Below are 27,577 nucleotides of genomic sequence, written 5' to 3'. Positions count from 1 at the left end.
ACCCTATCTATCGCCCTCACTCCATCACCCTCTGTCTATCTATCGCCCTCACTCTATCTACTTATCGCCCTCACTCTACCTATCGCCCTCACTCTACCTATCGCGCTCACTCTATCTATCGCCCTCACTCTACCTATCGCCCTCACTCTACCTATCGCCCTCACTCTACCTATCGCCCTCACTCTACCTATCGCCCTCACTCTACCTATCGCCCTCACTCTATCTATCGCCCTCACTCTATCTGTCTATCTATCTATCGCCCTCACTCTATCTATCTATCGCCCTAACTCTATCTATCTATCGCCCTCACTCTATCGCCCTTTTTCCATCTGTCCTTCTATCGCACTCACTCCATCTGTCCTTCTATCGCACTCACTCCATCTGTCCTTCTATCGCACTCACTTCATCTGTCTATCTATCACACTCACTCCATCTGTCTATCTATCGCCCTCTCTATCGCCCTCTATCTATCTATCGCCCTCACTCTATCGCCCTCTATCTATCTATCGCCCTCTATCTATCGCCTTCACTCTATCCATCTATCTATCGCATTCACTCTATCGCCCTCACTCTATCTATCGCCCTCACTCTATCTATCTATCGCCCTCACTCTATCTATCTATCACCCTCACTCCATTTGTCTATCTATCGCACTCCCTCCATCTGTCTATCTATCGCACTCACTCTATCGCCATCACTCTATCGCCCTCTATCTATCGCCCTCACTCTATCGCCCTCTATCTATCTATCGCCCTCTCTATCGCCCTCTATCTATCTATCGCCTTCACTCTATCCATCTATCTATCGCATTCACTCTATCGCCCTCACTCTATCTATCGCCCTCACTCTATCTATCTATCGCCCTCACTCCATTTGTCTATCTATCGCACTCCCTCCATCTGTCTATCTATTACCCTCACTCTATCTATTGCCCTCACTCTATCTATTGCCCTCACTCTATCGCCCTCTATCTATCTATCTATCTATCTATCGCCTTCACTCCATCTATCTATCGCACTCACTCTATCGCCATCACTCTATCGCCCTCACTCTATCTATCTATCGCCCTCACTCTATCACCCTCTGTCTATCTATCACCCTCACTCTATCGCCCTCTATCTATCGCACTCACTCTATCTGTCCATCTATCGCCATCACCCCATCTATCTATCACACTCTCTATCGCCATCACTCTATCTATCGCCCTCACTCTATCTATCGCCCTCACTCTATCGCCCTCTATCTATCGCCCTCTATCTATCGCCTTCACTCTATCCATCTACCTATCGCACTCACTCTATCGCATCACTCTATCTATCTATTGCCCTTACTCTATCTGTCTATCGCCCTCACTCTATCACACTCTGTTTATCTATCGCCCTCACTCTATCTATCGCCCTCACTCTATCGCCCTCACTTTATCTATCGCCCTCTATCTAACGCACTCAATCTATCTGTCTATCGATCGATCGCCCTCACTCCATCTGTCTATTGCCCTCACTCCATCTGTCTATCGCCCTCACTCCATCTGTCTATCGCACTCACTCTATCTATCGCCCTCTGTCTATCTATCGCCCTCACTCTATCGCCCTCACTCTATCTATCTGTCTATCGCCCTCATTCCATCTGTCTATCTATCGCACTCGCTCTATCTATCGCCATCACTCTATCTATCGATCGCCCTCACTCTATTGATCGCCCTCACTCTAACTATCGCCCTCCCTCTATCTTTCTATCGCCCTCCCTCTATCTTTCTATCGCCCTCCCTCTATCTATCACCCTCCCAGCATAACTAAACGCAACTGCATCACTCAGCACCACCACAGCATCAATCTGTGCAACCATTCAACAACAACTGGTTCAAATATGTTCTCTTAATGTTTCAAGTTTTATTACAAATGTCACAGAAAGATGTTAATATTTCACTTGTGTTCTTGGATTTTCGTCACAATAAAAAACAATGAACATAATTTTCACAAAAGTTATTTACAAAAGTTTAGGCTATTGCCATTATAAATTACAATTACTTTTATTTAAGTATTAATTATTAAAAAAATTAAAATCCATTGTTATTTGTAATATCAATACATCTAAGTCACGTAAATACAACACATATTGCATTACAAATGCTATAGGTGTCACATTTGCAAAAGTTAAAACTATTGGCATTGTAAATTACAAAGCTATTAATTTCGATATTTTCAAAAACAAAACATAAAGAAAAAATGTCATTTACAATACCAGTAGCTCAAACATTCCTAATGCGAGATCTATTGCATTGCAAATGCTTGTTTTCCTTTAACCCGTGTTGCAAAGCAGCCAGCGCTGCTGTGCAATATCGCTAAAAACAGCACAGGGGACATAACGGAGCAAGCACAGGAGGCAGGGAGGGTAGTGTGGTGAGAAACAGACGGTGGGGCATGATAAGCACAAAGGACTAAACAACAGACACAAGAGGAGGGTGGGAGAGTGATTAAACAGACACGGCAGGTGGGCGTGGGAAATGATGAAACAACAGACAAGGGAGGAGGGTGGGGAATCAACCGACTTGGGAGAAGGTCAGTGGGATTGAGAGACAACGGACAGCGAGGCCCCCCATTTGGCATGCCTCTTCTCCGTAACACAAAAAGATTTCCGCACATCACACGCATCCTTACATCCTGAGGTTAGCTTTCCCTGGAATGTAATTCGGCATATAACATAGCAAGCATTATCTTTAAGGCTGTCTGATTGAAAATAACCTGAATATCTGTCACAAAAACTTCATATTTCTGATACAAACAAAATCCTGGACTCCCAATCCTACTGAAAATGGTCTTAGAATAACGTTCACGCCCAAACAACCGGACCCCACAGCCTGCAATCGGACCCCACAGATGTCGTCAAACGCCTCCTGATCTTATCCAAAGATCCAATTCTAACCACCATCACCAAAGCCTCCACCATGAAATTCATCCACTCAGGTGCCCCAGCCTACACCATGCCTACACCCATCCCTCTCACGATATCCGCGTCCTCTCTCTTATGCTGATGTCACTTTTACTTGGCGTTTAATGAAAGAGAACTATTGTCCTGTTTTGCTTTAGGTTATCAATTTAATTAATGGCTGTTAAATTCGTGTATGCTTGTGTTGATATTTGTAGACTGCTGATGATGAAGTGCTGCAGGCATGACGTTTTGACAAGCCTGAAATTAACATTTGTTTCATGTGTTTTCAGGTCAGCAGGCACTACATTTCGCACTATGGAGGGCTGCGGGACCGTGGTGAAGATACATCCTTCCTCTGCTGTACGTCTTTTAATGTCGCCAAGGGTCTGCCTTTTCTAGATGTAAAGGAGTGAAATGGGATGCAGAGAAATCTATACAATGCCATATAAGTATCGTTATTGACTCACTCAACAGTAGAATGTGAACCACACAAATTGTCCAGACCTGCAAGGTGTAGCATGGTACAACCTGAAATTAGCACCCTGTTCACCTCTTCTAGAGTAATACAGCTATTGGATGGTCGCTCAGTCTTTGTACCTGGACAGTTAGGCTTTTGATGCAATCAAGAATGGAAAATCATTTCTGGCCCCATTGCTATTCATAATCTCGTATGATCTGTGATGCAGCTTATGTGACTTCATTGTTTTAGGGATGCCAGATAGGCGCAGTGGACTCTAGACTCGTAAATATAGAAAGTGAAAAAAACAGCCAAAGAAAGTTTTCATTAGCCAGCAGGTACAGCAGGCAGATGTAACACACCGTGCCATAGTTATTGGTGCAGTAGATGTCTGTGCCAGCCTCACTAGCCATTTTAGACATAGGTGATTGTCCAGATCTCTCATATTTGGTTAGAGGAAAATATAGCGTCATTGGGAATAAAATTACGTAGCCTGAGTTCAATATAAAACACCACTGCCTGCCACTATAGGGTTGCCGCTGTCACGATGGGGCAATATTCAAAATTGCACCGGGAAGGAATATTTATATTTGGGAGAGACGGCAGAGAAGCAGCATCAGAGATACGTTTCACAGACCTATTGTGGGGCCATTTCGTTTTAGAATACTCAGTCTTGTGTAAGTGCTGACTTGATGTGAGGGCTGGCAAATTTACATAGTTAGAACTCTAAAAGCCCCAGTTGGTTTAGTGATATTGCACAGAACCATGTCATGAGAGTTGAAGACGTGAGAGAGAACAGAGGTATACAGGTAACAAGGTCAAAGGTAGCCTAATGAAATGTCTTTTTGCTGCAGGATTGTGCTTGGGAAGGGTTCCTTATTCTTGTCTTTCAGTCTTATTGCCATCATTCAAGGTTGTTTCTTCGTTTGAAGATGCATCTGTGCTAAAAAAGCACTTGTCCTTTTGTTGCTAAGTTTCAGGGTGCCAATCCTGGCTTTAATTTAACTGAAGCGGTGGCTGTATGAAAACATGGTATATCCCTCTACTGCAGGTTCCTTACCTACTAATATTGATAGCATTTAAAAACCATACACCGAAGTCTACTGTGCCTTCTGTTCACATCAAGACTTCCAAAGTCTGATCTTGTATCTGAAAGCTGGCGTGCCTAAATGTAATGCATTCTTACTGAGGAAGCGCTTGAGCATCCTCGGAAGAGTTAAAACTTTATCTGCGATTTGGCCACAGTGTATATTCTGTGTATGGAAAGTAGTAACATAAGTGTTATATTTTGCCACTGTAACCCATACTGCAAACTTTCAGGTTTTGTTATTATGAAAACAGTCCCATATCTGCAGGTACGTAGAATGATGAAAGGTTGGACTTGCTGAGACAATCTATACTTAAATGCAATTGCACCAAAATATTGAGTATTAGTAAAGATGAAATTTATTAGTTAATAATATATTTATGCCAGACCCTGTGAACATAAAAGTGGTGTTAAAACCCATTCCCTCAACTATTGTATGGGTGAATTTCCACAGAAGATGAGAAAGTCTACGTTTGATGCAAGTGGCCAAAGAGGATTTTCTATGAAATAGCGTAAGGGGCATATTTTGCCACTCAAACTCACGCTGCTCATTTCTCGTTTTTGTCATTAAGAACACAGCCCTACATCTGCAAGTAAAATGTGTATCATTGAGGGAGATTGTCTAAGCCTGTTAAAACGGTGTAACCTGATGAAAAAGTATATTAAAGTTCTTCTAGCCCTATTCCATGCTTTGCTGAGGATGGTCTTAGTCAGAAAGAGTCCTGGAACCGTAGTTAATCCAGTGGGACTGTTCTATTAGCTAAAGTATGAGCCAGTATCATCTTTGCAACTAGGACTAAAGTCCTGCTGTATGCGACATGAACATGTACCGTGTCTGATTGGCCTTTAGGACTTTCAGGCAGTGTCTGACAGGCTAAGCAGTCCAGTCAGTGTTTGGGCTGTTTTTTTGGCTTTTTGTCGGCTAATTTATGGGCCTGGTTAAGGGCGTTTTTTAACTGTTGATTTCCCTGATATTAAATTAAACATTGCCTGTAGCAAGTTCAATCCATGCAGTCTTCCAAATCTGGTTAACCACTTATTCAGTGTATCTTTACTAGTTCAAAACTACCCCAATTAGAAAACATGGCCTAATATTTTGCTAACTAATTCCTTATAGAGGGTCACTGTGCCACTTTTATTTTGGTGCAAAGACCTATTAACCATCCTACTCCTCAGACTCATATTATCTACGAACCCGGCCTGCACTACTGGCTAAACTCTGGAATATTAAAAGCTGTATCACCTGAAGAATGGTGCGGCTGACTGTATATGGACTGTTAATGTCTGTTGCCTAATGGATAGGCCTGCTGTGTAAGACTAGAATGTATACAGTCTTTGTAACCTGAGGGATTGCTGAGCTGCCTTAATGGCTTAGTCAGTAGGAACTATTCAACCAGAGGAAACATTCCACTGTCTGAGGCCTGAGCCAGCAAGAGCTGTACCTCTGGAGTTGTAACAGCAGTCAAGCTATAGTCTAATGACTTGGACTAGTATAAATTGTCACTGGAGGGATGGCTGTCTTGTTTAAGGTCTGATCCAGAAATAATTGGGCTGCCTGTTGGATATCCTGGCTATCAAAGGCACAAGGAGAAGCTATTTAGCCTCAGGTTGGAGCCACAAAAGCTGTACCTAGAAGAGAGCTCTGTTGTTTGAGGTCTGAGGGAGTATTTGGATAGGTCTGATCAGATCTAAGAGTTTTATTACCTGAGGGTTTGATTTGTAGTCTTTGGTTTGAGCGTGTAAGAGCTGTGTCACCATAGAGAAGGCTCTGTTGCCTTGTGTCTGATCATGTAAAATATGTCACATGAGAAGGAGCTCTTTGGGTATTTTTGTCAAACCAGTCAGCCTATTACTTGAGGCATAGCTGCATTAACTCAGCCCTGAGCATATAGGATCTTTATTGCCTGATGTCACTCTCCTATGTAAAGCCTCAACCTGTTAGCACGTTGACACTCTAGCAATCTCTTGAATAATGACTGAGCCCTTTAAATTTGTGTTGCATAAAGATATGTTTATAAAACTAGGGTTACCAGATTACTCCATGTAACCCAAATATCTCATCACCTGCATTGGTTCATTTAAATTAAACAACTTGACTAAAAACCCTTAAACTCAATAATTTATTTAATGAAAACCTAGGAGTTGCCAATTTTTGTCCTGGTGACATGGCGTCATCTGGTAACCCTAGGCAAAACTGACTTTGTATTTACACTTGCAAGTTTGATACAACAAGGAAAACGTGCATTCTTAACACAAGGACTTGGAAAACTTGTGTTTGAGGCATGTGAGCTGTAGATCACATGCTTTGCATAGACCGCCATCTAGTGTTGGGTCCGGATGTTTGCACTTTCTTAGTCACGAGGTAGATAACTCCTCCATTCGGTGATAGTGCGCATGGTAATCAACTCCATCTTAAGATTTTTTTTCCAACATCGATTTCGGATGTTACTCGCTGCGCTTCGGTTCGATTCCGATCCTTCTGTTTCCCTCAGTGCGTGGAACACTCACCCTTTAGGGTGTTGTTTCCGGTTGCGTATTCCTATTCCATTCCTCGCGTTTCGTGTTTTATTTTGGAAAAACCCTCTTTCGAACGGAGAGCTTGTGGTAGGCCATCGGCCCTAGCAGCCCCGGTTCGACCTGAAGTCAATGCCACGTGAAATACCCACGCACCGACTCAGACGAAGTGTGCAACCTGTGTTTGTCACCAGAACATAGTGAGCAGGACTGCAATGCATGCCAAGATTTCCGACAGTTGGGCCCGACGAGGCGACATGCAGAGCCAACACACAGGCTCCATTCCGGACCTCTTTAGACCTCAATCCGATGAAGAAGCTGGGGACGCTATTGGGGCCGAGGAGGAACAGGATCCGCTTTCCCTTTCCGAGGATGGCTCCAATCAGGATGAAGACTTCGCGCATGGACAATGTACTGGAAGTGCAGTCCCTACTTCGCCCAAACTCCACCTAAAAAGAAGGCTCCGTACCAACCCGCACCCTCTGGTCCCGGTCGGCACTGAGACCACGGTTCCGACGCCACACCTTCAGGCTCGGCACCAAAGCCAACTAAAAAGCCATCAGGCTCTGAAAAGCCCCACTCCAATTCGAGCACTGAGCCAAAGACTTTGGGATCGAAGCCCAAGACTGGCTCCCAACATCACCACTCAGCACCAGAAAACACTTCAGATGCGAAGACACCAACCCCTGAGCCTTCGGCACCGAAAACTTCAGCATTGAAACAGATTTACCAAAATCATCTAAACTGGACCCGAAACAAAAGGTGTTATACATTCACTCTAAAACTGGACACATTAACACCAAAGTGACTTTAAAAAGGACTGATACTAAGAGGAATATCACATTTGTTTGAAGAAGACAAATATTGGCACTAACTCTTCCCCTCCTCCAACACCTTCTTCTCAGTCTCTACCTGTGCCAACTTCACCTGAGCACTCACCACCACATACACCTGACAACCAGCATGATGGGTATGGGGATGGTAATGATGATTAAACCCAGATCTGTGACTGGGGGTGAATATTTTGCCAATGTGCAACATTCCATCCATCATCTTGTGTGTTTTGCTGCTCGCCCTATGTGGGAAGGGTATGCCCAGACGTGGGTCCCGTGCTCACTACGCCACTGGAGTTAAGCTTTCCTGGCTGATGACGGCTGATAGCCAGGAACCGGTCCTAGGATGCTTGCGTCCGGTCCAGGGAAGGCATGGCTTGGCAGTTCGGGCTGGACTTTTCCCATGAGGCAGAGGGTTAAGACTGATTTGCATATGGCCTTGTCTGAACTGGGGTGGCGTGGTGAGCAAAATAACGATGGATTAAACCCAGATCTGTGATTGGGGGTGAATGTTTTGCCAATGTGCAACATTCCGTCCATCATCTTGTGTGTTTTTCTGTTCGCCCTATGTGGGAAGGGTATGCCCAGACTTGGGTCCCGTGCTCACTACAAAACTTGGGTCAAGCTATCCTGACTGATGACGGCTGATAGCCAGAAACCGGTCCTAGGATGCTTGATTCCGTTCCAGGGAAGATATGGCTTGGCAGTTCGGGCTGGACTGTTCCCATGAGGCACAGGGTCAAGACTGATTTGCATATGGCCATGTCTGAACTGGGGTGGCGTGGTGAGCAAAATAACGATGGATTAAACCCAGATCTTTGACTGGGGGTGAATGTTTTGCCAATGTGCAACATTCCGTCCATCTTCTTGTGTGTTTTGATGGTAATGATGATAACCAGCTAGGCCCTACTGATGAAAAGGACGACTACAACACTGACTCGCCCACAGACAACGATCCTGACATACCCTACTAGGCCCCCTCCACCAGATGAGTGTAGGCTATATTGAATTGCTAGGCAGGGCTGCCAATTACCATGGGGTGCAGCTCCATAAGGAATCCCTGGAAGAGGATGAACTTTTTCAAACACTTAATAGTACACAAAAGTCAACACATACGTTACCCATGCTGAATACGATGATCATGCATGTTGACAACATTTTTAACGATCCTGTGAGGGCACGTATCCTAAAAAGTATAAGCCAGCAACTTCTGACCCAGTGTACAAAAGGGGGCAATTACCATTTGACTCATTGGTAGTTTAAAATGCATATAAAAGGGCAAACTCCCAAGCTTCATGAGATGCTCCACCCTCAGATAAAGAATCAAAGAATCTTGATGTGTCAGGGAAAAGGGTGACCTCACAAGGAGCAAACTTATGGCACCTATCTAACACACAAGAGCTATTAGCCAGATACAACTGTGCGCATTGGGATGAAATGGAACTACTCATCCAATTTCATCCCCAAAAGAAGACATCTAAAGCACAAGACTTAGTAGGGGAGGGACAGCATATTTCAAACAATCAAATCAGATGTTCCCTAGATGCTGCTGACACATCTGCCAGAGCGATAAACACTAGTGTTTTTTTAAGAAGACATGCCTGGCTACGTATATTGGGGCAAACCTGAGGTTCAGACCTCCATATTGAACCCACTCTTTGATAAACAACATATCTTTGGCCCAGTGGTAGATTATTCACTGGAGAAGATGAAGACCAAATTAATGGGAGCCCTTCAGTCCACACAAGGCGGTTGTTCCTTTTGGTGCTCCTTCTATCAAGCAGGGTCCAAAAACACTTCCACGGAAACAGCATCCACATACAAAGGCAATAACCAGCCCTCTAGCTCCAAAAACGACTTCAGAGGGGGATACAGAGGAAACAACGGCAGAGGTAGAGGTTCTAGCACATGCACCTCCCCCTCTAATACAAAACAATGACTGGACCATACTTCCTCCCCAACCACTTAACACCTGTCCGGGAAACACTGTCAGATTCTTTACCAACTTGGCAGTCATTAATAACAGACAAGTGGGTTCTACAGATTATCCGTTCTGGTTACTGCCTGGAGTTCATCAACACTCCTCCAAACATTCCCCCTAAGTCACACAAACTTTCACCGGACCACCTTCAGCTCCTCAAACAAGAGGTACAGTCTCTACTACTAAAAGGAGCGATAGAGCCCATACCACCACAACCTCACAGGTTGGGTGTGAACTGCTTTTACTTCCTAATTCCCAAAAAGGACGGCTCTCAGACCATTATTAGATCTCAGAAAACTACATTTTTATATGCAGTCAGACCATTTTCACTTGCTAACCCTTCAACAGGTCCTACCTCTTTTGCAAAAAGGGGACTTTTTGGCTACTCTAGACGTAAAAGACGCCTACGTTCATATTCCAATCCACCCTGCTCACCGCAAATTTCTCAGGTTTATAGTAGCAGGTCAACATTACTAATTCAAAGTAATCCCTTTCGGGATCACTACTGCCCCCAGAGTCTTCACAAAATGTCTGGCAGTAGTTGCTGCTCATCTAAGAAAACAAAGCATACATGACTTCCCATATCTAGACAACTAGCTCATCAAAGCCAGCACGTACCAGCGATATCTCAAGCATGCTTCAATAACTATTCAGGTCCTTCACCAACTGGGGTTTACAGTCACATCTTCAGCCAACCAAAACTCAGAACTACCTAGGAGCCACTTTAGATACTCAAAGGGCTCTGGCGTTTCCCAACGCAGCCAGAATTCGAAACATTCAGGCATTAGTTCTCCAGTTTCAAGTCAATCTATCACTTCCAGCTCGACTTTATATGCAACTGCTGGGAGTGATGGCGTCCTGCATCTTGATCGTTCCCCATGCCAGGCTGCACATGCGTCCACTTAAGGAATGCTTAACCAGTTAGTGGAACTAGTCACACGGTCTATTAACCCCTTCGATGCGTGTGACAAGGTCAACTCGTCATGGGCGTTACCTGCGCTGTGCGTGTGACGAGTTGACCTTGTCACGTAACGCGGGATTTTTGAAATCTCAGCGCTCAGCGGGAAAACCGCTAGCGCGCATGCGGTTAACCGATCTAGTGCTGGTAAGCGGCCGTACCCCTCGCTCTCTGCAGTGGTGGAACATACGGAACACACAAAATTTGTTAAAAGGATGGCCTTTCATAGACCCCGTTCCACAGACAGTATTAATAGCGGACCCGTCGCTTACTGGCTGGGGAGCTCATCTTCAGCAACACACAGTACAATGTCTCTGGAGCCGACAGCAAAGGATGCTCCATACCTATCATTTAGAACTGATGGCAATCTTTCTAGCTCTCAAAGCCTTTCAAGATCATCTCTCTGGCAAAGCTGTCTTGGTTCAAACCGACAACATGACAGCAATGTATTACATACAGAAACGGGGACAGGGATAGATTTGCACTGCGGGCACTCAGGCATGGGCCAAAGGGCCGATGTCTCAGTACCCTCTGTGGGCCGTTTTTTCCCTCTTTCCCAGTCTACAGAGAGCACTGAACAGGGAGAGGAAAGCAGCCTCGCTGTGCGGCCGTTCAGCGATGATCAGCTGTGGCCTCTCCTTCATCCCTTGCTCTGCCAAGCAATCATGCTGATGGTGGGCTGGGGAGGGGTTTTTGTGTGCAAGAATCGGCCTCCCAGGGGTCCAGGTGTTCTAAGGCCATTGAGCCATTTTCACCTCGGCCCCCCCTGGGACCCACGTAGCCCTGAAACAGTGTTTGCATTAACACCTCGCCCACAGCCTTTCTCATTCAGAGCATAGTGGGCAAGAAAGAATAGGTCTCGCTGTGGGGGCCAGGTGATGTTGGGAACTCGCACCATCTTCACCTTAGCCTCCCCCACCCCCATGGCTTGCCCAGCAGCTGTATTTTTTGCTTTATCCCCTCTCCTGCCAGGCCATTGCCCTGAGGCAGTGAATAGCTGGGGAGGGCTGAGTAAATTACAAATAGCTGGGGCCTCTCTGTTTTTCAGGTGCTCCTGCGCTTGAGGGCTGGGTTATAATATTTTAGGAGAAAGGGGCCTCGCTGTTTTCAGATGCTTCTGCGCTGGGAAATAATTTTGTAATAGAAAGGGGCCTCGCTGTTTTTCAAGTGCTCATGCGCTGGGGAATAATTTGGTAATAGAAAGGGGCCTTGCTGCTTTTCAGGTGCTCCTGCCCTGGAGGGCTGAGAAATAATTTTGTAATAGAAAGGGGCCTCGCTATTTTCAGATGCTCCTGCACTGGAGTGCTGGGGAATAATTTTGTAATAGAAAGGTGCCTCGCTGTTTTCATATGCTCCTGCGCAGGATGCTGGGGAATAATTTTGTAATAGAAATGGGCCTTGCTGTTATTCAGTTGTTCCAGCGCTGGAGGGCTGGGGAATAATTTCGTAATTGAAAAGGGTCTCGCTGCTTTTCAGGTGCTTCTGCCCTGGAGGGCTGGGGAATAATATTTTAAGAGAAAGGGGCCTCGCATTTTTCAGATGCTCCTGCGCTGGAGGGCTGGGGAATAATTTTGTAATAGAAAGGGACCTCGCTGTTTTCAGAGGCTCCTGTCCTGGAAGGCTTCACATTAATTTTGTAATAGGGGCCTCGCTGTTTTTTAGTTGACCAGCTTCTAGGACATTGTCACCTTGGCCCTGTGTCCTTCCCAAGAACAATATCCTCCCACTCACATTCATTGTGTTTTTTATGAAAAGGCACGCCCGCGAATGTGGGCCTGCCCCGCATATGTGGGCCACACCCCGCGAATATGGGCCACTTCTTTCATCAGTGCCTGGGCCAAATTGTGATCCCAATCTGACCCTGGAGGGCGCCACACACCCTCCAGCTGTCCCACTTCACCCAAGACAACTGGAGGCGGGCTGTTCACCACAATATCTATCTCCTAGCAGAACACCTCCCAGGGGTGAACAACTAGATTGCAGGCCTCCTCAACAGGCAGAGGTATCAAATACACAAATGGGAACTTCACCCTAAAGTTCTCCTTCCATACGTCCAAACTTGGGGAGTCCCTCACATAGATCATTTTGCAACACCCCAAAACGCAAAATGCCAAAGCTTCGCCTCCAGGTACCCACACCCGTTATCCAGAGGCAATGCTGTATGAATGAACTGGTCAGGGATATTTGCGAACGCTTTTCAGCCTCTCCCACTAATTCTATGAAACTCAGGCAAACATCTCTCAAACTAATCCTGGTAGCTCCTATGTGGGCACGTCAACCATGGTGCACAACCTTGTTGGAGCTCTCCCTAGTACTGCATCATAAATTACATTAAACTCCCAATCTCCTCACACAGAGCCATGGAGAAATCAAACTCCCAGATCCCAAACAACTGTGGCTCCATTAGGCCAGAAGACCTACCACAAGAGCATGCTGCGCAAGCCAAATGGAAGTGTTTTATTATCTATTGCAATAACAATCACATCAACCCTCTTGATGCTTCCATACAAAACAATTCTCTGCTACCTGTGACATTTGCAGCAGTCAGCATTGGCCTATACATCCATCAGACTGAATCTCGCTGCGATAGCTGCAGATCTTCAAAATAGGCAACATGTATCCCTATTTAGAGTGCCTGTAATCAAAGCCTTGATGGAGGGACTAAAACAAGTTATACCACCAAGAATCCCACCTGCCCCAGTATGGAATCTTAACATAGTCCTCACAAGATTAATGAGCCCACCATTTGAAACCATGCACAAATATGAACTGCAGTTCCTCACTTGGAAAACAGCTTTCCTCATTTCAATCCCTTCATTGAGGAGAGTAGGTGAACTATATGCACTAACCATAGAAGAATCATTTTTCCAACTACGCAAAGATAAAGTGGTTCTTCATACAAATCACAAATCCTACCTAAGGGAGTATCTGCATTTCACATAAATCAGTCGGTAGAATTACCAGTATTCTTCCCTCAACCCGATTCTGTTGCAGAACAAGCTCTACACACCTAGGATGTTAGAAGAGCACTATTGTATTACACGGAAAGAACAAAATCATTTTGTAAGACCAAACAACTATTTGTCGCTTTTGCACCACCTCATAAGGGCAATCCTATCTCCAAATCAGAAATTGCTAGGTGGATTGTTAAATGTATTCAAATTTGCTATGCAAATGCCAAGAGGACTCTAACTGTACCCCCTAAAGCTCATTCCACTTGTAAAACAGTGGCTACTATGCCTTTCTTGAGGAACATGCCTATGACTGATATCTGCAGAGCTGCAACATGGTCCACACCACACACATTCACCAAGCACTATTGTGTAGATGTGTTAGCAAGACAACAAGCTAATGTGGACCAATCAGTACTTAATACGCTGTTAAGGACAACTCCATCAGTCACAGGATAGCCACCGCTTAGGTGAGACTGCTGTATAGTCTATGCATAGCATGTGAGCTACACCTCACATGCCTCGAACGGAAAATGATATTTAACCAGTATGCATCTATTCTTGGCATGTAGAGCTGTAGAATATCATGTGCCCACATGCCTCCCCGGGTACCTGTAGCTGCTGTAGTTCTCTTGTCACTATACCTACATAAGCATGGACATCTCTATTCTTTACTATTACTCCATTATCTCACCCTCTGCGGGAAAACAATCTGAAGATGGAGTCGATGACCATGCTCACTATCACCGAAAGGATGAGTCACCTACCTAGTGACTAAGAAGACGTCTTTGATAAAAACAAAGTGCAAATATCCGGACCCAACACTAGATGTTGATCTATGCATTGCATGAGATTCTACAGCTCTACATGCCAAGAGCAGATGCATGCTGGGTAAGTAGCATTTTCATTTAGTATTTTTTGGTTTAAAGAAAACAAAATCACTTATCAATGATCTCTTGACTTCCAGCTCTACAGACACGAGGCTGAACTGGAGTGGATCATGTTTCACGATGTGCTTGTGACGTCCAACATCTATGTGAGGACTGTGTGTCCCATTCGCTATGAGTGGGTGAAAGACTTGCTGCCGAAGCTTCATGAAGTGGATGTGTATGAACTAAGTAGCGTTGCCAGGGAAGCTGTGACCGAGAAGGAACTCGCAAAGTGGAACATCAAGGAGGGGTTGAAGCGTCAGAATGGTGAGAAAATAAGCTTAATATGCAGCAATGAACTGATGGTGCTGCAGTGTGCTGCTGAGCTCATAATTTTATGTCAATCAGACTGTGAGCAGAATTTGTCCTAAAGAATCCATGGAGAAGATTTCACGGCAAAGGGAAGTGATGTATCTCATAGGCAACAGCTCGAAGCAGTCTGCAAGCATGGAATCTTTAACAGGGTAAAAGGTGAGGGGTATACTGCCTGTAAAATTCCACCTGATCCCAGAGCCTGAGTTGGAACTTGTCAGTAGACATATAGACATAAAACGAATATGGCTCATGCCACTGCCGGGATAATCCCTTAAAACAAAGAGTGAGCATGGAAGCTTCTGAAACAACTGGGCAGGTGGTTGGTCCCTCAATACTCCACTGGTAGCCATTGAGTAAGTGTACGACATTTCCAAAGTGTACGGAAAGGGATGTAGGTTGTACTACTGGAAACATAACCCTCTACTGCAGAGGAAGACTAGAGACTTCCGTGGGTCAGTTGAAAGCATCAGAATCTGACCCTTTATAATGTACAGTTAATCAGTCGCGCAGAGAATGAGAATAGTACTGTTTGAGATTCAAGGGAAGGAAGAAGAGTCAAATCTATTCCCTGCAAGGCTCTCCATATTGGCAGTGTATCACAAAGGATACTTCCACACTTCGGGGAGAGAAAGGAATCCACCTCTTACACTCCACAGATAATCCTCCAGCAGTTCAAGCTTTAACAACGTAGGATGATGGATCGAGCCAATGCAGCTTCACTGGGAGGCCCTTACAAGAATGTGTTCAGAGAGGTTCCAAAGCCCAATTGAATAGATACATCCCACTTTTTTGTGCTGCGATTCACAGGAAACCCATGCACCACAGTCCTACCATGGAAATTACCATGGCTCAAATCGCCAAACTAACCTTGCAATATGAGCTGCATATGTAATCATTGTAGCTTACTGTTACAACGGAACTTGTGCATTTAGAAATTTAACTTCTCTACATCACACCGTTATACCTAGAAGAAGATAGTGATTATTGAAGCTTCTAAACTACAGCGGCCAAAATAACTCGTAGGTAACCGCTATAGCTAAGTTGGGGAGAAAACCATCCTTAATCCAGTGAGAGGTGTTTTCCATAAGGTGGCATGAGGATTCAGTTCATCAGGATGTACGTTTTAGGGGTGCGAAGATTGTGAGCTCTGCGGCTCCCATTTCAGTGAAGGCATTGTCTAGTTTGAGTTAGGCTCAAACTGTCCTTATACCTAACAAACTAACAGTGAGAACTAGGCTTCTAATCAACATGGGCGACTGGAGCCACTTCTCAATTGTCAATACCTGTAGCAGACCCAGCATGGCATTTCGGGTTGGAAAATAAATATGATGTGCAATGGGGCGAGAATGAACCCAGCAGCATAGTGTGAGCCCTAGAGCTTCCATAGTCTAAGAGGGAGGGTAATATTGCTTCAAGGCATAATAGAAATTTCCCTAGCCTACGAGAAGGTAAGTTTCAATTCTATTAAGGACACGGAGGCGAGGATTATGCTCATTCTTTCTTCGCTTTTTATTAACACATTTTCACAGCAGCTCATCAAATTTAATAACAAAACTACATTTCCCATAAGCAGGGAAAAGAAAACACCAACAGTCTCTATACAGTCCTTTCACGCTGTCAACATCTCTCAGGCAATAAGTCATGTTGTCATTTCCTGTCCTTCCTCTTTCTTCGCTGGAGGATCTCTCGCATGCTCAACCCGACTGCTGCGAATTTTCATTCCTGAAAGAAACATAACAATCAGCCAAGGGTTTCCAACAGGAGTAAAGGCATATCAACAACAGACGCAAGAGTTGCGATGAATTTAGAATTCTAAAGACACTAAGCATTATACCATAGAATGAAAACCACAAACATTTGACTCAAAGAAAATCAAATATAGCAACCCACGCACTTGCTAGGAGGGATAATCCTCGCCTCCGCGTCCTTAATAGAATTGAAACTTACCTTCTCGTAGGCTAGGGAAATTTCTATTCTATGTCAGGACCGGAGGCGAGGATTATACTCCTTCAAAGCTTGTCGACAACCACCTGAGCCATATTAAACAGCGGCTTAAAATAAAACTTTTTTAAGGTGGAGTCAGAGGACCAATCCGCCGCCCTCATGAGGTCTTCCAGCCGTACTCCCAGGCTAAAAGCCTTTGAGGCCATCGCCCCTCTAGTTGAATGCGCACCAAAAGCTCTTGTGTTGATGCCTGCCTCCTGCATAATCCATCGAACCCAACGGGCTATAGTGGGGGAGGACACTGCCCTGAAAGGCTTTCTGAGGGCTATCAGGAGTTGTCGTTCACACGGGGGTCGAACTTCCTCCGTGGCCTCCTCATAGGCTTTTAAGCATTGCACCACACAGAGCTTAGGTGATTCCCCAAAAGCAGGGTAAGAGATTGCGCGTGTATTAGATTTGGTTCGCCTACTCACCGTGAAAGTGACACCGCCAGGAGAGTAAACTCTTGCTGTAATATTCAGCGCTCACATCTAAACTTTTCCTACAAGAAACCAAACACAACAGCATTGCCAACTTGGCCGAAAACTCCTTGCTGGAGAGGAAACGGATCGGTTGCCAAGATAGCAACAAATTCAATACCTGATTCACGTCCCAGAGTACTGAATACCGGGGTTCCGGTGGTAGTGATAACCTGATACCTCTGAGAAGCTTACAAACAAAAGGATGCTCTCCCAGAGGGGTGCTGTCCACAGGGGAATGCCCCGCTGAAATTGCGGAGCAGACCGTATTTATCGATCTGTACGCCAGGCCTTTCTGTACCAACTCTGCCAGATGGTTCAGAACCGGAGTCAAATCTGCGACCATGGGATCCACCTCCCATCGCATACGCCAACATACCCATCGTGTCCAGGCTGATCTACATCGTTTGGACGTGCTGTCTGCCCAAGCTCTGGACAACAGGAGCTCAGCGTGGCTCGAAAAGCCTGGCCGTATCCAACGTTGCCTGTAAACTGCCACGCCATCAACTGGAGCGAACCTTCCTCTACCAGGCGGTGAGGAGTCCCCTCTGGACTCAACAGGAGGTGGGGAGTCGGGAGGAGTGGGATTGGAAAGTCCCAAGAAAGTTCCAGAAGAACTGGAAACCAAACTTGCGACCTCCAAAACAGTGTTATCAGGACCACCGAGGCCCTCTGTCTGCGAACCTGCGCTGCCACCCGTGTTATCATGGAAAAAGGTGGAAACGCATAACCTTTCTCCTGACTCCAATCCTGACTGAATGCATCCGTTGCCACTGCCAACGGATCGGGCCTCCAACTGAAGAACCGGGGAATCTGGCGGTCCAGCTGACAGGCAAAAAGGTCGACGGAGAAAGGACCCCACCGATCCTGCAAAAACTGAAACTCGGAAATGGTGGGAATGCCAATCTGCCATCGAATTGTCCTTTCCCGGAAGATACTCCGCTGTGACAGAGACCTGATTGGAGAGGCAAAACTCCCAGAACTGCTTCGCCAAGTTCGCAAGGGTTTTGGACCACGTGCCACCCAGATGATTGATATACCTGACCGCCGACACATTGTCCATCTTGAGGAGTACCGAAGCTTGGACCCTGTCCCTGGTCCAACACCGAACCGCAAAGGAACCGGCCAGGAGCTCTAGACAGTTGATATGAATCTGTTGTTCCTGAAGAGACCAGCTTCCGCCTGTGGAGAACTGCCCACACCTCGCCTCCCAGCCGGACCGACTTGCGTCCGACTCTATCACTAGGTCGGGGGCAGAACCGAAATTGCTCATCCGTTCCAAGCCTCCATGTGGGGCAGCCACCACTCTAACTCCTCTCGAACCTCGTCCGTGAGCGGAACCACTTGGGAGTAGGTCAGGCCCTTCCGCAGGTGGTGCATCTTCAGACGCTGCAGGGCTCTGTAATACAGAGTCCCCGGGAAGATGGCCTGAATAGAGGCTGAGAAAATACCTACTAGGCGAGCGATCTGCCGCAGGGAAGTCCTCTGCTTGGCCAGAGTTTGACGAATCTCGTGAAGAATTTTCGCCACCTTCCTGGAAGAAAGACTGAGCGTGGCCGAAACCGAGTCTATCACAAAGCCCAGGAAAGAAGTCCGCTGAGTCAGGGACAGGAGAGACTTCTGTTCGTTGAAGCAAGGACACCGCCATCCGCAGCTGTACCTGCAGCTGTATAGGGCACTGGGCCATAATGAGGATGTCGTCCAAGTACACTATCAACCGAACTCCTTGGGCCCTCAAGAACTCGATCGCCGTTTTGAGAACCTTGGTGAAATACCAATGGGCCGAGGAAAGGCCGAACGGTAGACAGCAAAACTCGTACGCTTGACACTTCGAAAGAAATTGGAGGAACCTCCTCTGCGGAGGGAAGATCGGTACCACCAAGTATGCGTCCTTCAGGTCTACCCGCACCATCCAATCGAGTGGCTGGAGAACATCCCTGAGCAGATGAATGCCTTCCATCTTGAAGTGTCTGTACACCAGCCACTCGTTGAACTCCCTCAAGTTGATGACCGGTCTCTGACCGCCATCTGTCTTGTCCACTGAAAAAAAGTTGCTGAGGAACCCCGTAGGATGAACGTCCGTCCGGCACACCGCTTCCTTCGGGAGCAAGCCTGCTTCCTCCTCTTCCACTAAGGACGCGTCCGTGCGCCAAACACTATCGGTCAAGTCCGGACTCGCTGCCGGGGAGTCCCAAAAAACTCTATTTGGAAACCTATTACCGTCTGAAGCACCCAAGCGTCTCCGGTAAGAGCTTCCCAAGCGGGCAAAAACAGCGCCAATCTGCCACCCACTCGCAACTGCGCTGCTGGCAAGACACTTACCGCCGGCACCTCCATCTTGGCCTCTGTAGTTTCCTCGACCACGGAAGCGCTGCCCTCTTGTGGGGTAGAAGGTAGTAAACCGCTGGTCTGTCTGGAATTGGCCACGTCCGGAGCCTTACCCCCTTCCCTGTGGCTGTTGGTTCTGACCTCGGCCGGGCTGGCGGCTCCTGCCCCGACCGGCCTGCGGAAAACCCGAGGGCTAAAGACCCTCCTTATGTTCGCCTGCGCCTTGTCCAGGGAGGTGAATGTGGCGACGAATTTACCAAACTCCTTTATAAAAGGTTCGCCAAACAAACCTCCCTGTGCCGACGCTCCTGCCTCAGGCCAAGTCGCCCAACTTAGGATCACCTTTATCAAAAGTGACCTCACCTTTCTGTCGACAATGCGCAGTTCGCGTTCCCCATAAACGGCGGGTTGCACCCAAGCCGAGAGCACCTTCGGGTCAATAAGGGAACCCGAGCTACAGGCCTCCTTTGCCATGTCCAAGATTTTAGTCATTGGAACAATGGTATCCAGCAACTTGTCCTGGCATGCACGCCATGACCGATCTATCCCTTTCTTAGGATCTTTTATAAATTCCGCCAGGAACGTGGCCATCTTTCCCTGTATTTCTGGGGTTAGGGACACCTTAACAGCCAGGGTTGGACGTGGGCACTCTGCCCTCAACCTACTGCGTGCCTCGTTTTCCAAGGGCTTCCTAAGGAAAGCGCTACATACAGCGCCGCCTTCTCAGCGGGGACCCATTCCGCTGACCTAAGGTGCACTATGTCATCTGGGTACAGCATGTCCGAAATGCCTGTCGCCGGTGGGTCAGTAGACCCCGAAGGCCTCCAAGACCTTGAGGAGGCAGCCTCATCGTCTGAGTCGTCCAGAGTACACCCTTTCTGGGAAGGAAGTGAGACGGGGGGAACCTCCGATGGTGGAGTAGGCTGAGGCACAACAATAGGGGCAGTATGCTCAAGAAATGCCTCCTTAAGGCGCTCAAACGCAGCAGAATCAACCCCCTCCGTGCACTTTTTCTTGGGGGAGGAGGAGCCTCACCTTCTACCTGCACTGGCCCCACCGCCCCCGCAGGGGAAGTCGCCGCATTGGGAGGGACAACCTTGGCACACAATTGTTCTATCTTGTCCGCCAGCCGCTGTTCCATGGGTGTCATAAGCTCCGTGACTGCCCTATAGATGGAATCATCAACCTTATTATAGAACTCGTCATCCCACTGCAGGTAAGCTAGGGAGTCTTCCTCCTCATAATAACCTTGCTCCTCTGAGGTGTCCATGCCAACAGATTAGCCCAAGCGCTATAGAAAACAGATTAGCCCAAGCGCTATAGACAACTGGGTAACCCCAGCATGAGCCTGAACCAGCCAAGCAATTTGAAACTGAGGGGCTCTCAGATCACTTTTAACTGCCAGAGGCAAGATTCCTGCGGGGCTGTCAACCCCTGGGACACCAAGCTCCCAAAACCTTCAAAGGGACCAAGACTGCCTGCCCCAGGTGTCCGTGTAGCAGCCACTCAAGCAAGCCCACACTGTAATACCTACCCTAATTACCGGGCGTGAGAAGGGCAAAACCCAAGGTGCAGCGCACCACTACCGACCCCGCGACGCGGACGATTCTGCAAAACAAGGGAAACGCTTTGTACAGACCCAGTCAACTGCTGGGTGATTTTGCAGACAGAGAAAGTCGGGCGCAGACCTGATTGGTGACAGGAGCGCGTTTAATTTGAGTGACAGAAAACGCGCTCCGGTGCACCCGTCGCGTTGCCCACCCACAGCGCCTCTGGCGGGCGAAGGACCGCACCGCGGCCCGAAGCGTGGAGACCGAACCACGTAAGGAGCGCACTAGCATTCCTAAAGTCGCGGAAGGGAATCTACAAGGAAAAATAGATTACCACAGAGTCCCCATAAACGTTCACAAGCACACACCAGTCCCCAACAAAGGAGAGACAAAAGAAAAACACTTATCTCGAGCCGCAGCAGCGAAGAAAGAGGAAGGACAGGAAATTACAACATGACTTATTGCCTGTGAGATGTTGACAGCGTGAAACGACTGTAGAGAGACTGTTGGTGTTTTCTTTTCCCTGCTTATGGGAAATGTAGTTTTATTATCAAATTTGATAAGCTGCTGTGAAAATTTGTTAATAAAAAGCGAAGAAAGAATGAGCATAATCCTCGCCTCTGGTCCTGACATAGAATCCGGTCTACGTGGGGTGGATGGCACCAGAAAAAAAATATATATGAAATATACTAAAACTCACAGGCACATCCTTGCCTCAATGTTCTGTAATTTAGAATGTGATTAGTGATTTATTTTGTTGACAGGTCAAGGTACATCTCAATTTGTTTAGTTTGATATACGCTGAAATGGTGGGTAATCTGTAATACAAATCTTTGCTAAATATCATCGCATAAATATATAGGTTTTTCGTGTCCTTTAGAATTCCTAGCTACAATTCTTTGTTTGACAAATTATGACTAATGTTTGTGATATGCAATATTTAGTTGCTGTAATTAATGACATTAAGTAATCCTGGCTAATACGTGGTATAAAGAAATCCTGTTTCAATATTTAAACAGATCTTGGGTTCTTTGTAATTTCAGAGAAACCCCTCAATCAAGAACACTATCTTTTTGATCAAAGTGCATTTTTTAGTCGATTTTCCTCCGCTTAAGGATATGTTCTTTCTTTGGGGGTGAGTGTCTGAAAAGTTTCATCTCCTTGTGTTTGTTTGCTTTGTGAACCCTAAGTTGGCAAGGTATGCCCAGACATGGGTCCCTGGCTCACTTTTCCACGGGATTCAAGCGAGCCTGGCTGATGAGGGATGTTACCCCGAAACCAGTCCCAAGGAAGACCTGGCTTGGCAGTTCGGGTTGGACTGTTCCCATGAGGCAGAGTCAAGACTGATTTGCATATGGCTGGGTCTGAACTGGGGTGGCAAAGTGAGCTAAAGAACGATGATGGATTCAACCAAGATCTGTGACTTGGGGTGAGTGTCTGAAAAGTTTCAGCGGTCCGTCCATCATCCCCTTGTGTTTGCTATGTTCTCACAGTAATTCTTTGGTGGACAGTTCTCACTTTAGGTGGATCTTTACCTTTTTTAATGGCTCATTTGTTTAGAGTTACCCCCCTTGAATTATACTTCTGCTCTTTGCACATTTTGGTATCTCAGTAGTTGACTTTTCAACTAATTGTTGAATTGCAAGTACACATTTTCCACCTTTTCCATCTCACCTGGTTGTCTTATTCTCAATAATGATGGAGGATTTCATTAGATGTGTATCCAACGATTAACCAAATATCCTTCTTTGTCAATAGATGATTTGGAAAAAATTGGATGTGCATTTTATACATATATTGTTACGTAAATGTATGCTATGCAGGTATTCGAATAATAATTGAACAGTTGCACATTTCACTTATCACAAATCCTAACATTATGTTTCCAGAAGGAGCACTAGAAGATGCTTTGAAGAAAGCTAAGAGAAGAAATGATGAGACATCCATATTGGACGCTCGGGCTCGATACCTGCAGAGAAAGGAGCAGAAGACTGAAAACGTATTGAAACCAGATTTTTAACAGCTGAGAAATGCAGCTTCCATTACTCTTAAGAGAGTATCATGCTGTTCATACTGGCCCATGGTGGGCTTTAATACTACCATTCCCTGGTGGAAAGGGATTTGTACATCAAGACATTTGTAGTATATGTATATATATTTGTGTGTGCATAAGAATAATTTAGTATGCATGGGTGTACAGGTGGGCTTCTTTGTAAAAATGAGTGCAGTGTGATGCAGGAGGCCATATGGGCAACTTCCTTCATCAGCAAGAAATATCACAGAAGCCTTTTCGTGCACACTGAAATGTATTATTGCTCTTACAGAATGTCCCAGTGGATAAAAAAGACCTTGGTTTGTTGATTGAGTTTCTCCAAGCAGACCATTTTGTGTTGCAGGCAAAGCTCTGACAATAAGATATCATTGGTCGAATGTTTGCACATGGGCATTATAAATGTGATGCTGTTACCACTGGTAACTCTGTTAGTCAATATGCTGATCACAGCTCCTAGCCTTCCTCTGCACTCACCATGAGTTATGCTACGATACAAGAGTGCAACAAGCCAACATTGCAGAGTTGTAATTTAGAGAACGATATGTCTTAAGGTTGAATGTGTAGCTGCATTCTTATTTGAGCCCTATATTAAAATGATTTGTTAATATCTTTTTAACTTGAGGTAGCCTTTTTAGATACAGAAAGGGTTTATGTACCCATGAACAAAAGACATGAGACAATAGAGGCCTGATTCACAAAAGTAATTTTACATGTGCAGATCTACTCACGTGTAGATCTAATCTTACATCGAGATAAAACACTCCACTTTTTTGTTATTCACCATAGGAGTGGAGATGTCTGAAAGAAATAGGCATATCCTATATACATGACTCGAATCATACTTGCCTGACACGCGTAAAAACACATGAATACAGCCCACACTCTAGGCCCTGCCCTCTTCCCCTTTGACCACATGAACCTACTGCCAACAAGTATCACAATGCGGCATCCAGGACACATACAACATTCAAGAGGATTTGTGTAGGAAATACACCATTTCTGCATCATCGCACAGCCTTTTTTGCCTTTTGCTGGACCCTGTATTGTTGCTGGTTTTAGAATTCTGTACACTTTACCCTTTCTAATAATGGTAAAGTATACTGGATCTCGGAAAGGGATTGGCTAGAAAAATAATTAAACAACAATTTTAAATCATTAAAAATCAATTTCATTAGTAAATTCGTATTTTGGATAAATATTTAGGAAAATGTACTTGCATGCCTAAAGACCCAAGAGGGCTGTTTGTATTTCCTTGGCTACTTCTACCAGCCATGTTTGAAAAGGTGTGAAATGCCTCCCAGGATCAAACAGGAAGCTACCCAGAATGGGCAGAGTGACCCCTCAGAACCTGACAATATGCATGGTTGGGCTGTGAGCATCATTTTTGACATTACATTGTCAATTCCTGCTTGACAGGTCTACTTGGGATTTACACAAAACACTTAGGGCTCACTTTATAAGGCAAGAACAGGATGCAAGACAGTTCTTGGGTTTCCACTGTCTGGTTGTTGAAGTACCTGCTTCAAACTGGATTTTAGTGTAAGATGTGTGTGGAGACCAGGATTACTATAGTACACTCCCTCCACACACCCCCAGCTCTCAGAGCCCAAGTTTAGTTTGGCCGAAGACTTCCACCATTGTGGAAATGGCTAAAGTGCATAAGATTGGCCCCGGGAACTTTTACTATATTGGTCAGGGTGTACCCAGGGGTCATTCACATCCACTAGATCGTTCGTGGTATAAATGTGGCACCTCTAGGCACCCACTTAGAACACTCCTGAACCTGCTATTTGCAACCTGAGAGAGCCATCAAAGGGACTGGACCCTGTCCCATTTGTACCCGTATAACGTAGATTCCAAGGGTTTTACGGCTGACCTCCTGTTAACGCTATAGGGAGACCACAAGCTTCAAGAGGCTCTTTCCTACAATTGCCCATCTGACTAGCTGTACTAACTAGACTTGGAATGGGCACTGCTGTTAGCCTCTGCCTTGGCACCCTGTGATTCTCCAACTGTCTTCCCTAAGGTCTTGGGGGACTTTAAAAGTGTTCTCCAATGCGAATTGGGATTTGAAGGACTTAAGTCAGAATCTAAAATCTTTGATAAGAATAAATCTGGTTGGTGTATCTGTCCCAGAGTCCATTGTGTCCGCATCAAATTGTGCCTAAGTTCAGTCTGCTGCTACTGTTGTCTGTGTCACTTTATGCTTATTGGCACTATTCCTACTTAAAATTTAAAAAATTCATATCTGTAATTCCCCTTATCATAGGTTTGCCCTTTTGATGTCATGTTGTTTCATATATTGTTTGCTGTTTCTAATTTGGTTTGCATGTCTGCTCTGTGCTGTAGCTACCAGGGATTTGAGATTAGGTTAATTTAGTGACTTTGAAGGTTCTTCCTGACAAAGGTTGTGATTATTGCTTTAGGGCGGTAGTACCCATCGCAAATAATCATCCCATTTTCTACAATGAGGAAATTCCCTGAGGAGACAGCTCTGGTATTTACATTTCTGTTCAAACACTACAAGCAAGCAGTCTTGTGAAAGGAGGTGACAGACTTTGTAAATGAATTGGGGTTGGGGCCTAGAGTTTCAAAGAAGTTGATTAATAAATTGTGAAACCACATTTTAAGGTCTACATTAGTATTTCCACATACTTGTTTAACCTATGATTTTATTTGTGTACCGATGTAAAATCAATAAAATGAGTGTAAAAATGAAGTGAAGGCGTATTATTTAATAGAGAATAGCGTGATTGATTATGGCATCATGGAAGTGCAAGAGTGTTGTCTCAGGATGGTATATGTGGATGATATAATAAACGACCATTGTCCATCAGACACCTGCAGACCCAGACATCTGTTTGGTGCCCCACCCTGGGCACCTAAATGTGTAAATAGATCATGGGTATGCCTATGTAAGCCCTAATGCATGTCTATGTGGTACCATGTGCAACAGATTACTACTGACTTGCACACAATTTCTGCTAGAGACTTCTATCTGCAGAGTCCTCACCTTAGCAAATTTCTCAGGTCTCAGAATTTGGCACCTATTACTCAGTGTAGACGTCATTCCTTTTGGATGTGATGTGCATGGACCTATATAGGTACAACCCATACACGCTGACACCGGTTCTTTTCTTTCTGTGCCTACAGAAACTACTTTGTTGGCACACAGCGTGCCTGTCATAGATATTTGTCCGGTACACAGTGTGGGCTACAACTCTCCCTCAGGAGAGGAGCGTGAGGTGTTTTAGGTCATCCAATGTAGGTAGAAGTGAGGGGGCAGAGTGCAAAAAATATAAATTCAAAAAGTGATTTAAAACTATCTCTTGGAGAGCATCCATATCCCTATTTTCCCTTCATGAATTTGGTTCTATCTACTGGGGACACTAATTAAAGTTATCTTTGTCTATCCAGGAGATAGTGTTAATTCACTTTTTGAATTTAGATTTTTTGCACTCTGCCCCTCATTCCGACCTACTTTGGATGACCTAAAACACCTCACGCTTCTCTCTTGAGGGAGAGTTGTAGCCCACACTGTGTACCTTGAAGTCACAGTGTGCAAGATGGAACCCAATTATGAAACATGTCACCTGAGGGTGAGTGAGGGTTCTTGTCTTAACAAATGCATTTGTCCGTTCCCTTATACTTACAACTCATTTTGTCAGGTCAGTAGATAGACCATTGGGTTACCTTTTGTGAGTCAAGTATTGTGGGGTGGTACCGTGGATGGGGACAATTCCTCCAAATAGAACCTGAATAGCGTGATAATAGATATTTGTCAGGCAGCTACATGCGCATTCCTCCGTACGCTCACAAAACATTACTAATCGGACAGTCTGGTCCGGCTCGACGGGCCTTTTGCCTGTTCGGTCCTTCAGGGCTTTTTGTTTTTAGCCAGTTCACAGACTTACCACTTTTGAGAAGTCTCTATCAGAAGAAAAAGTTACTTAACTTTGGTAATGCTCTTTGAGGTAGAGACTCTATCTTCCTGCAGTTTCCTCACTAACCCTCCCTTCCTCTCCATTTTTATAACTGGACGCTTTCACCTAAAAAGATCCCAATCAAGGAATCCCCACACGTTGGTCATGGCCAGTATGATTTTGGCTCTGCATCTGCAAAAGTGTGAGGAACGCAGCTGATGTCAGGCCACATGGGAGGAGCTTATATATGCCTTTGCATGTCACAATTGGCATGGGATATGTCAGCTCAAAGCTGTAGGCGCCACCAT

At 45.6% G+C, this 27,577-nt stretch overlaps 1 protein-coding gene across 4 annotated transcripts in view; it reads left to right on the top strand.

Moving 5' to 3' along the window:
* The window catches only part of DHX40 (DEAH-box helicase 40), a 377,067-nt gene extending 351,006 nt beyond the window's left edge, over positions 1-26,061 (top strand). For all 4 annotated transcript variants that reach the window (XM_086954961.1, XM_086954958.1, XM_086954959.1 and 1 more), the window contains 3 exons: positions 3,219-3,288; positions 14,677-14,905; positions 23,183-26,061. In XM_086954961.1, the coding sequence (XP_086811087.1) occupies positions 3,219-3,288; positions 14,677-14,905; positions 23,183-23,313 (430 nt within the window). In that variant the 3' untranslated portion in view covers positions 23,314-26,061. The remainder of the gene's footprint in view (positions 1-3,218; positions 3,289-14,676; positions 14,906-23,182) is intronic.
* The last annotated feature ends 1,516 nt before the right edge of the window (positions 26,062-27,577 follow it).

Source organism: Lissotriton vulgaris, chromosome 2_1 (genome assembly GCF_964263255.1).
Source record: "Lissotriton vulgaris chromosome 2_1, aLisVul1.2, whole genome shotgun sequence".
Lineage (NCBI taxonomy): Eukaryota > Metazoa > Chordata > Amphibia > Caudata > Salamandridae > Lissotriton > Lissotriton vulgaris.
The sequence above is the reverse complement of the archived record's forward strand: the minus strand, read 5'-3'. Positions and strand labels throughout refer to the sequence as shown.